The sequence below is a fragment of the Callorhinchus milii genome, unplaced genomic scaffold (assembly GCF_018977255.1).
Source record: "Callorhinchus milii isolate IMCB2004 unplaced genomic scaffold, IMCB_Cmil_1.0 Scaffold64, whole genome shotgun sequence".
In the NCBI taxonomy this organism is placed as follows: domain Eukaryota; kingdom Metazoa; phylum Chordata; class Chondrichthyes; order Chimaeriformes; family Callorhinchidae; genus Callorhinchus; species Callorhinchus milii.
This window is the reverse complement of record NW_024704805.1, coordinates 73,792-86,397: the sequence shown is the minus strand read 5'-3', so window position 1 is coordinate 86,397 and position 12,606 is coordinate 73,792. Positions and strand designations below refer to the sequence as shown.

Here is a 12,606-nt window from a genome sequence, read left to right as displayed (position 1 = left end):
GAAGCAGTTAATTCCTTCCACTGTTACAGTACAATAACACCACCCATTAACTGGCCACGGTATTACAGATCCAATAAAATTCAATTAATAAATTCTTACTTTTTCTCCAAAAGTACAAACAATCTTCGTTCGTTTTGGATCCTTCACGTAAGACCGCGACTGGAAGCTATTTTTCGGTGTTGTTTTATGTTTGAAAAATGCACCCTCATTCGCTTTTCATCTGTTTATGTAAATAAGCAATTCCCCACTAAATCCGATGTCACTAATTGCCCAACACTTTCACTCGTTCTGGTTATCATCACCCAATGCTAGAGAGTGGTCAGACAGTGAAACCAAACCAGTTCGTCTGCCTCTGTCCTGGTGGCTGTTTTGTATTTGAGGAATAAAATAGTTTCTTGTGGTTTACACTGCGTTCATATTAAACTTGAAAATTGCATTCCCAATTTATTGCCAACAGGAGTTGATATTGCGCTGTGCCACATTCATTGCAACGTCACTGGTCCTCCTTGTGAGGATGTGAAAAGAACTTATTGGGGAGAGGGGGGGATGGGTGTGTAGTGTGGGTGCGGATGGTGTATTTGTCGGGAAGTAGGGTAACTGACAACAAGGTGGGAATAGACTGTCTTTAGATCGGTCAAGTGAGGGGGCCAGACGGTGGGACTGCACCGAAAGTTTTTTGGTGGAGTGGCTGAAGGTTCACCCACTAATGGTGGGGTAGGCGAAGCAGGGAATGTGAAGCAGAAGGAGATCTCCAAACAGAGGGATCGAGTAGGTTGGTACAGAGTCAGGAGGTCTCTGAGGCAGGAAAAATAATAATATAATAATAATACTCTTATATTATTATACTGTTATCATTATCAGTGGGTGAGAATTAAATAATGCAAATTCTACTTCCAATTTCATCAATAACAATAATCCTTGGATTTGATACGCGCACTTCTCATGTTTTGAAAATCTGCGCTTTGGGACGTTCTCCCGACATGGAAGGGCTCTATAAATGTAAGTTTGTTGTTGTTGTTGAAAATATCTCAAACGCTTCACACCATAACCTGTAAAATGAATTGACTCTGTAATTTTTGGGCGAAACGTGGCACCGAATTGCGCGCGGCCGTGTCCCACGTACAACCATGGGTTGAGAAGAATTATCATTATTAATATGAAGGGATTATCTCCACCAGAAAGCGATCCCTAAATCGACTAATAAGCGGCTTCCATATTACTGCTGCAGGAACCTCGGCGTCGATTACGGAAACGTGCCTAATATTTCGCCCTTTCCTGGAAATAAACCCGGATCATCTGGGACCATCAAAAGCCATGGTGACCTGCTCGACTCCTTAATTCCGCGCACTATTGGTGGTCGAGCCTCAAGTCTATCCTCAGGCTCTCTGGAAATATGTCAAGGAGAAAGTGCTGGAGATTATCGTTTGTAGAGAGAGTCTGTGAGAGAGACTTAGAGAGCGTGATAGACGGAGATTGAGAGAGATAGACGGAGACGGGGAGAGACAGACTGAGAGTGTGTGTGTGTGTGTGAGAGAGAGAGAGGGTGAGTTATAGAAAGAGAGAGAGAGAGAGAGCGAGAGAGAGAGAGAGAGTTAGAGAGAGAGAGAGAGACTAATTCATCATAAGGGAAAGGGCGAGTGTTCACTTCTCGAGCAGGGAGCAATGTTGGGACAGTTTTCTTCATCCAAACAAACGCCTCTGTTGACATATCGATCAATAGGAGCCCTGGTGTTAGTCGATTGGCGAATGAATTTAGCACAAACAAATATACATGGAGTGAGCAGATAGTGAAGCCGTCACCGAGAATATAATTATAACCTACAACGTTAACGGCGTTCGACAAATTTTGTAAACTTTTGCAGCCTTTTGCTGATTTCTGGTTGCATTTCAATCAGAGATTTTGATTCGAGATTTGAGGATGAAGCGGAGTTTCAATGCAACGCGTATTATTTTGAATATAATGTTTTCCCTCTTATGTAAGTGTGGTATGAGACTCTCACCTTCTCTGTCTTTCTCTCAGTGTCTCTTAGCCTATCTCAGTCTCTTTGAATCTCTCGCAATCTTTCTCTCTGAGTCTACCTGAGTCTCTCTCTGTATCGATGTCTCTCTCCCTCTCGCCTCCATCTCTATCTCCGTCTATCTTCGTCTCTCTCCCTCCCTCTCCCACTCTCTCTCTCTCTCTCTCGTCCCCTCTCTCCCACTTTCTCCCTCGCTCTCTACCTATCTCTCTCTCTCTCTGAGTCTCTCCCACAAAAGCAATGTACATACATGTTCTAATGTATTTTCACCCTATGTCTCTCTCTTAGTCAATCTCTCAGTCTTTCCCACAAAACACAAAGTCACTGCACTTTATTTTATACTCTTGCCCAATTTCTCCGTCTGACTGTCTTTCCCAGGCTTTCTCTTGTTCACTTTGTGATTCTTCTTTCTTTCTTTCTTTCTTTCTTTCTTTCTTTCTTTCTTAATTTTTTAATTTTTTAATTTCTTAATTTCTTAATTTATTTATGTATTTATGTATTTATGTATTTATGTATTTATGTATTTGTCTGTTTATTTATTTATTTATTAATTATTTTTTCAGGTGTTTTGGCTGAAAACGAGGTGTCACAGAGAACTCGGACCTTGTCAGAGAATGAAAAAGGAAATGTACCTGTGGAGTGCACCACCACTGTGTCCAACTCTTTCTTTCAATGGTACAAACAGTATAGAAACGGCTCTATCCTGTTTTTGATTTTGGGAACAAGTGAGGTAAATGTGAAGGACAGGATAAGGGCTTCGACGGTTGTAAAAGATAACAGAAGCAGGCTATCAATCCAAGGCGTGCCGGTGTCGGACACCGCAACATACTTCTGTACGGCGAGCACAGTGTTGCGTGTGTAACAGCCGTCTGTACAAAAACATATTGGGGTTAATGTAGATCAATGGTTGAAGCACCCGCCTCACAGACGACAGGGCCTTCGATCGATTCTCGGCAGGACAAAACGTTAGACCAAATTAGCTGTTGTTTTTATCCCACAAAAACACACAGTCACTGCAATTTAACTTATAGCCTCTCAAGCGCATTGAAACGTCCCAAATGCAAGGATTATTATTATATCTCTCAATTTGGTTTGGATAATCATCAGCATGGTGATTGGTTTTCAAATGTGTCAGACACATATTTTACAACAAATGAACGTTAAAATATGAAGCGTTATTCATCAGAATCAATCGTACAGTACAATCACTTGCAGTCATAAATTATGCTAGAAAACTAGTGTATTGTATCCAAACCGCTCTAACCCAGAAATCAAGAGCGGAAAGTGACGGGAAGTAAACTTTCAACTTACTTGGGCAGAGATATCTGAGAAACTGCTGACGTTACGTGGCTCCACAACTTTCGCTTTGAAATCAATTGCACGTTTCGATTCGTTACCAAATTGACACTGTGCCCCTGGGATGTGAGGCCAACACACATTATACCATTGTCCATCCGTCTGCACACACTCAGGTGCTTCCACTGAACAGCTCATCCTACATTCTTTTGACTGTCTGTACCATAACAATCTTTGACATTTGAGACAGGGCCTTATCTTGTCTCTGAAGCGTCTCAAAGCGCTTCATACAATGCATTCTCAAGTCTCGTGACCGTGTGTTGATTGGGCGGCGAAACTCGAGAACGAAACGTGCACCGCAGAGTGTCTCGAAGGGTCGTGGATTGAGTGACAATCTTTTTGAGGGTTTATTAACCCTGTAAAGCGATCCATCAATCGACTGACAATCCGGTTCCTGTTTACTGTTCGGTAAACAGATGCGGGTGGAGTAAGGAAAACTGCCTACGGTTTTAAAGGAAATTTTATTTTCTTCACTAAAGCGCAGAAAGATTCGTTATGAAGCGCGAATACACTTTACTCTTCATCCTCCTGAAAGCTGCCGTGTTGCTCTGGAGTGAGTATGTTTCACAGATGAACCCCGCTTGCGCTTTGCGACACATTGTATTTAATTCGACCACAATTAACGAGTGACTTTCATGAACAGATTTTCTTTCGTTTACTAGGAGTCAGATGTCAGGAGAAAGTCTACCAGACGCCATTCTCTGTGACTGTTGGGGAGAAGGAAAAAGTTCATATCAGCTGTTCCGCAACAGACGCTCAGACCTTTCAATGGTACAGACAGTATCCGAACGAGGCTCCCACACACTTGGTAACAGGAAAGGCAGGAGAGCAGCAGAAGGAGAGGATCACAGCTACGATGAGCTTTTGAGACGGGAAAAGTAATCTGAGTATCACAGGCACAGAAGTGACAGACGCTGCCGCCTACTTGTGTGCAGTGGAGACACAGTGAGACAGTTACGTAGAGAGGCCGTAGACAAACCTCCAGTGATCAGCCAGCAATTCCCATCTTGTTCATCACAGTGAATGCTCAGCACTCACTTCCTCTCAGTTTCCCTTAATTTCCTTTTTAATGATGCATGTCTGCAGGACTGCTGTGTCTTGTAATATTGAGGTTATAACAGTCGCCATCCAAACGAGAGGACTTCGGTTTATTGACTGGTCCTGAGAACGCTAAACCCAAGTCAGGTTCCCTTGTTCTACACGCACGTCTCTTTTTAACGGGGAATAAGTATGAAACGGTGGCATTTATTGCTCAACAAATTGCTTTACGGATAATAATAAAATAAATTTCCCATATATTTATGGAGCATTGCTGTACAATATTGGCTGCTCCATTTCTCCTGCTAAACATCCCACCGATCTACTTTCCATTATGTTCTGTGAGGCGCTTTTATTCGTCTGTTATACATAAGGCGCTACATCAAGTGTAATGATAGTTGTAATGATTATTATTAGTATTTTCTCTGAAGCGCTTAAAGACGTATCGTAATCACGATTTTTCCCTATATCAATTACAATAATTATCATTATTACTATGAATGCAGACATGTGAATAGTCTGTACCTAGTGAAGGGAAGAGAGGGGTAGAACTGCAAGCAGATAGTTGGCATAATCAATCTTGGACATCAGTAATAAAAGATGATTGATGATATATAACCCAAATGTAGCCCAACTTATATTTACCACCGCTAATATTGTCTCCAGCAAACTTGCGCCTAAAAACCTGTGAAAATGATTAAGCAGTTGTTTCCCTTCCAGAAGAAAGCGTAAGTTCCTTTCAACACTTACGTTTACACCCACAGTTAACAAATATGAGGAACTTAAATGTGGGTGTAACTTGCTGATTGTCAATCCCGGCAGAGCAAAGACATGGCAACGATGGAAGAGAACCAATGGACGAGCGAGTTGGCAGAGCAGAGACGATGGCGCACAATGACAGAAATACAAGATTTGTATATAACCCACAGAGCCGCTCCCTCACAGCATATGGCAACTTCTGCATGTCGTTTCCTGCTCAGCCCTTCACAAGGTATCTTACAGACTCCCAGCCAACACTCCACAACTACACTATTAACGCTCTCTCAACGCCTCACGCCATTACATACGTATGACAATGTACATCTATGTATTAGCAGCCATCATTATCTTGTCAGTTAAGCGACAAAATCAGTCTGGTTCCGGCACATATTATCCAAAGTCTATGTGTTATTGCATAGAATAAACAATACGCTATAAGACTCATGGAGAACTGTAGCTTAGCGGATAGCTTAGCGGAATTTAGCAAACTGGCCTCGCAAGCGAAATGACCTGGGTTTGATTCCCGGTTGGGACAAAGGGAAAACTTTGGAAAGCTTCCTCACTCCACACATCTACCTGTGTTTCGGTCGCAGTCAGTGTGTGCCCGTTTGCTAGTCATTTGTTCGATCGCATTTCAGGGGTTAATAATTATTTTAAATATGTGACTACAGATAAGAACATTGTGTTCACGCAATCCATGAATGTTAGACGGACAATAATGTGGGGAATTGGCTGTCACAGGCATACAATCTGTGAGGTGGTTGGTTTCGAGACATCCCGACGAATTGATAAGGCGCTGTATCAAATATTAGCAATATCATTATGATTGAATTGAACGCTGATGTTTGTCTGGTTTCCAGGACATTGTGGAGGAGACGCTGCGACACAGCTCCAATTTACTGCAACAGTGAATAAAGGAGAGGATATTTATCTGCAGTGAAATTACACAGCTACAAACAGCAATTATAAATATCTGTTCTGGTACCGTCACTATCGGAACAAAGCTCCAGAATATATCCTGAGGACAGACAACAAGAACAACGACGAGCAACATGCGGACATTGCCAAAGAACGTTTCTCAACGAATGTATCCAAGGCGGAGAGAATCGTCCCATTAAATATATCCCAAGTGAGAGTTACAGACTCCGCGGGGTATTACTGTGCACTCAGCGCCACAGAGGCACAGCTCAGCGATTTCGCTCCACAAAAATTGCCATGTGGTTTCCTGCAGCTCAGTTTTTATAGCATAGTACTCGAAGCGGGATCAACTGGGTTCGATTCCTGCAGTAAAATAAGGAACTCTGTTGTTATTCGATGGGCGGATCAATCTTCCAGGGTTAATAGATAATAATATGCAAGATAATAATATTAATGTTAAAATGGTCAGCCATTCCAGTTAGACAGTGACGTGTGAAATTGGCTGCTGCGTTTCGCCCTTAAAATCTGCAGTCAATTGATTTACAGCACATTACTTGGAGCGCTTTTAAGCCTCTCTTGATGCGATTCGGCAGTATATCATATGCAAGGTTTCTATTATTATGAAATAATAATAATAGTCCTTGCATTTGATATATCGCTTTTTCCGTCGGGAGGACTCCCAAAGCGCTTCAAAGAACACACTGTAAAGTAAATTGAATGTATATTTGTGGGCGAACGCGGCAGCCAATTGCACACAGTAATGTCCCACAAACAGTCGTAGATTGAAACGACCAATTTGTTCATGGTTTTGGTTTTGGAGGGATTATTATCAGGCGTGTGGAGTAAGGCAACTTGCCCAAGGTTTCGCTCTGCCTGGAATTGAGCTTAAGTCTCTCAGTTGTAAAGCGAGTCCTCTAACCACTGAGCTACAGGACTCCAAATGCAAGGACATGCAAGGATTTCTATTACTAAGAAATATGATCATGTTATTGTCATAGAAATAACTTCAAATATTTTGATTTCAGGGCAGACCTGCACGTGGAAGTTTCTTCCCCTGCTCCTTTTATAAGTAGGAAAAAATAGGAAACTATTATTTGCATTTACGTTGCGCCATTCATAATGGAAAGCTAAAACAAACCTAAAATAAGTTGCTAACTTCAGTCTCCAATTCTAACGTTCTGCAGCTGCAATCCTCCAGCAGGTATCGCACTAAATACACATATAACATGAGTTTGCAGCTGACATAGCTTGTAACTTGCCACGGACCTTTTTGCAACTAACTTCCTTGGCAGCAATAACAGGTGCTTCCTTTTATATTTAACCTAATTCCTTCATATGCGCTGTTGCTGCTTGAGCTGAAATGTAAGAACTTCATATAAAACATGATAAGCACAAAACACAGTTAGCTCAAGAAACAATATTTGTGTCAATTTTTATATTTATTTTCGTTCTCCAAAATACGCCGCCAACCTTTCTGGTATCTGATTGCGGAAATAAACGTAATAAATTTTGTTAAGAGCAAAATAGTCATGTATTTGGTTTAGTTTGAAAAAGAGATTAAAACTGACCCAGTTTCATTTAAACTAAGAATTCAAGTTCAATGCTGGATGCACTGTGAGCCGCTGAATTAGGGACAGAACCAGGAACATTCAGCATCATAAGAGAAAGTATCAGCAACAGAGTTAGGTTTTCACCTCAGGCTTGATGATAGATAGTGAACCTTTAATAGCTCGGCTGCAACGTACAAGACCAACCAAATCACTGCATTCATAACAAGAATGAAAATATTTCTGAGCTTTACGTTTGATATAGCAACTTATCTTATCGTGGAGGCGTCTGAAAGCGCTTCACAGAATACACTTTAAAACAAATTGAGAGTTGGTGAAACGCGAATACTCATATCCTACCCCAGTAGAACTGGCCTCCAATCCACGGCAGATTAAATTCAAGATCCTGATAAGATAAAGTATCATCAGCAGAGTAACGTTGTCACCTCAGCCTTGATGACAGAACGTAAATCTTTATTCCTTTTCGCTCTGCTGCATGGCTCAGCCATTCATCAATTATTGAATGCATTAACCATAATAACAACATTTAAAATAAAAACAAAATTTCATTTGTTATAGGGCGCGATCACGTCTTGTAGACGTCTCAAAGCGCTTCATATAATATACTGTAAAAGCAACAGTTAGTGGGTAAAACTTGCGTCAATGTTCCCATCCTAGCGCAAATCCGTTGGCGCCTACTCGCCAGAGGATCACGTTCATGATCCTCTGGTTAGTGAGAAACGCCTACAATTGGAGGTAATAAACCACTGAACCCGTCAGATCAGCCGCTGCCACACAACTTGTCACTGAAGCAGCAACACAGCGATATACAAAGGAAGAGATTCCGTTATCTGTCCACACCTCAGCAGCCAACATGACAGCTCTCTGCCAGTTACTGATAGCAATCCTCACCATAGCCAGTAAGTATGTGTGGACATGCACAGTGCATGATGTTTACATCATAAAATTTCCGAAGCTAAATGGTTAGAGATGTCGCCTCACCAGCGACGAAACTCGAGTTCGATTGCCTCACGAATCTGTTTCCCCAGCAGTGAGTAGGAAACACTTTGATAGTCGATTCGCCAATCGCTTTCCTAGGTAAATAACTCAATAAATTATTAATCAATTACCAATAATATCGGTGTAGTACTGCTGAGTTCAATTGTCTGCTAAGTTTCGCTCAAAAATATAACTAATTCACTTTACACTATATTCTGTGGTTTCTTTGAGACGTCTGAACCGTGTGATAACGTGCAATATAAAATGGATGAAAGCAAATTTTAAGTGGCTCGGAAAAATGTGTTGTTATTGTTTTTGCAGAAGTTAGCGGGCAAGATGTTGTAGCCCAATATCCTCGCGAGAAAACAGAAATTGAAGGGCAAGACGTGACACTACGCTGCAGTATTTCAAGATTGGATACTGTCTTCTGGTACAAGCATAATCCCGACGGAGCGCTTAAATACGTGCTCAGGATATTTACCTCTGGAAAGGTATATAAATCTTCTGATCTACCTGAACGTTTCACTGCTGAGCTGATCAAGAAGAATAAAGTAATTAAGCTGCAGATACTCGGGGCTGTTGTGGGTGACATCGCTGTGTATTACTGTGCCCTGGAGCCCACACTGTTACAGGAAGGCACATTCCCCATACAAAAACTCATCAGAAAGTCATGACTTCCGCTCACGTATTTGATTTGGTGCTTTCAATACACTGATGTGGTTATACAATGACAACAAGGAGAGTGGTGGAAACAGGCTGTGCTGTTTTGTTGAACATGGGATTAAGCAGTCGTTTTGCAAACTAAGGGACCCGGGTTCTATGGAAACAAACGCTTTTTCCTGCCAGCAGACAGCGGCTGAACATAACAACAAAAGAGAACTAATGTACCAGAATGTAGCCCAAAATATATATACCTCACCAAGTCTTGTCTCTTGACTCACAGCACCCAGTAATCTGTTAATTTAAGCAAACACTATGCGTTTCTCCAGGGAGAAAGAGAAAATTCGTTTCCATAGGCACATTTACGCGCGAAGATGGCATATATATGCGGAACTGATGTATGTGTTTTCGTGAAATGAAATATGGGTGTAACTTGATGCAGACACACTGCTCAACAAAGACAAGTCACTGATGGAAGAGAACCATTGGATGAGCGAGATGGCAGAGCAGAGACGGTGACGCACAATGACAGAGACACAAGGTTTGTACATAACCTTCAGACCTGCTCCCTCACACTATACGACAACTTCTGTATGTTTTTTCCTGTTTAGCCCTCCTCACGGACCTTACTTTCCCGCAGCCAACTTTCTCCAACTACACCATCAACGCTCTCTCAACGTCCCGTGACAGTAAATACACATGGCAATGTATGTCTATGTGGTAGCAGTGATCATTACATTGTCAGGTAAGCGAGAAACTCGCTCTATTTGTCTGCTTCATGTGCACATTATCCAATGATTATACTTTACTGCTTAAAATAAACAATACGGTACATGACACATGCAATCCTGCAGCTCAGCAAACGTTGGGTTTAGTTCCCGCCTTGGATACAGCGGAACCTCAGGCAAGTTTCCTTCCTCCACACACACCACTGTTTACCTCGAGACATGTAGGTACCCGTTTGTTGGTCGATCGTCCGATCAGTTTTCGGTGTTAATAATAATGCTATCAGTCATTCCATGAACTTTTATAAGGAAAATGCTTTGCGCAATTTGCTGCCACGTGTCGACCACACAATAAACATTCTCAGAATATTCTATGAAGCATTTGGAGACGCAATGATGTAGTATGGTGCTGTATGAAAAGCAATAATTTGTATTATGATTATTGTTATGGTATTGAACGCTGATATGGGTCTGGTTCCCAGGACATTGTGGAGGAGACGCTGTAACTCAGCTCCAATCTACTGTGACAGTGAATGAAGGGGAGGATGTTTACCTGCAGTGCATTATACAGCTACAAGCGGCTACAATACGTATCTGTTCTGGTACCGTCACTTTCCCAACAAATCTCCAGAATATATCCTTAGCACAGACACCAACAACAGGATCAAGGACGGCGCGTACTTTGCAGAAGAACGTTTCTCAACGAATGTGTCTAAAGCGGAGAGAACCGTCCCATTAAATATATTGCAAGTGAGAGTTACAGACTCCGCGAGGTATTACTGTGCACTGAGACCCACAGAGGCACAGATCAGTGGTTCCGCCCTACAAAAACTGCCTTGCGGTTAGAACACTCGCCTCACAAGCGAGAGACGTTGTTTCAATTGCCAGCAGAACGAATCATTGTGCAACTTTCCTTATTCCTCACACACGTCTCTGTTTACCTGCAGTCAGTTGGAAGCAGGTTGTTAATCGATTGGAGTATCGATATTCCAGGGACAATAATGCCTTCTGAATAATAGTTTTAATAATAAATTGGTCACTTCCTCCAATGAGACACCGATGTATACAATTTGCTGCCGTGCTTCACCCTCACAATATGCATTCAATTCATTAACGGTATATTCTATGAAGCTCCGAGTGGCGTCTCGAAGGTGTGATATGGCGCCATATCAAATGCAACTATTATTATTATTGGTATTAACTTTAGTCATATTATCATCCAAGTAATAAACAAAGATGTCTTGCTTTCTGGGGAGCGCTGCCACATGCAAGTGGGGCAGCAAGTGCTAGCAAAGAGACACGTCAAAGTAAGAGAATGTGAATAACATCGAATGCTCGCATGTTCCAGAGAAGAACAGAAAATATGACGAACAAGCAGAGAAATGAGACTAATGTGTAAAATTTCGGTGGAGAAGATAGCACCAAGGAAAGTCAAGATGGGCCCAAAACAATTATGCTGTGAAAGTTCCCAATTCTGAACGTGATGCAACTATAAGCCACCAGCAGATGGCGCACTAAACAAACCTAGACAACACGGACTGCAACTCACATAACTTCTCACGTTTCTTTCTGTAACGAACTTCATTTACAGCAGTACCAGGTGCTTCCTGTTGCAGTTGACAGAGTTCATGCATATACACTATTGCTGCTTCAACCGAAATTTGCAAATATTGACTAAAGTATTAACACGAGGCTTAGGTTGATCAAGAAACAATTTATGTTTCACATATTCTATATTATTTCGTTTTACCAAAGAGTAGCCGCTCTTGAATTGTTTTCTCTGCGGTGTAGCAATCCTCTCAAGAACGTTGTTGCAGTATCGGCTTCTGTCACCCTTTCAGGCAATGCATTTAAAATCAGAACAACACGCAGTGTGAAAAAAATATATCTCACCGTCTCACTGTTTGTGCAGGCAACTACAATGAACGTGAATGATAAGCTATTTAACAAATTTATTATTACATAATGAAAAAAATCTTAGATATTTCATCACGAAACTGAAACATTCAAAAGCGACCGAAGTGCTCACTATGTAACATATACTGGATTATATTCTGATGTTTTGGGCTGACACTCCAGAGCAGTCCTGTATTTCTGTACTGTCGGAGTAGCTTGTCCTACCGAGGAGATCTTAAACCCTGGTCCAGGCGGCTTGCATGAAGGGACTATACTGATGCCATTGCACTTCTCGAGAAAGAACAAGGTTTCTACCGGTGTCTGGAGAGACTTTCCATCAGTAAAAATCATCTTTCACTCATAGCTGATTGTGCGACATTGTTATATACAAATTGGAGGCAAAGTTGACAAACTCTGTACTCGACGTTAAAACCTGAGAGGAGGTTTGAGGCGAATCGATGAAATGACAAGTCTGTATTTGATAAAAGCATTTCTCAAACACGAATAATGAAAACGATTGTATGGGCATGTCTTATTCAACATTTTTACAGTAACGATAATAAAAGCAAAGGGTGCATTTTGTACACTGCCAAATTGCGTCACTGAGACGTGTCACAGCTCTTCACAGCTGAAAAGTGGAGTCACTATATTGTTTGATGCCAATTGTGTACAGCAGTCTCCCACAAAACG

General features: G+C 41.6%; 1 gene segment (V, D, J or C); it reads left to right on the top strand.

Moving 5' to 3' along the window:
- Positions 1-8,510: 8,510 nt before the first annotated feature.
- LOC121851590 lies at positions 8,511-9,814 on the top strand. The segment is given in 3 exon segments: positions 8,511-8,556; positions 8,957-9,271; positions 9,738-9,814. Coding segments are annotated over 3 exon segments (438 nt in total).
- Positions 9,815-12,606: the final 2,792 nt, after the last annotated feature.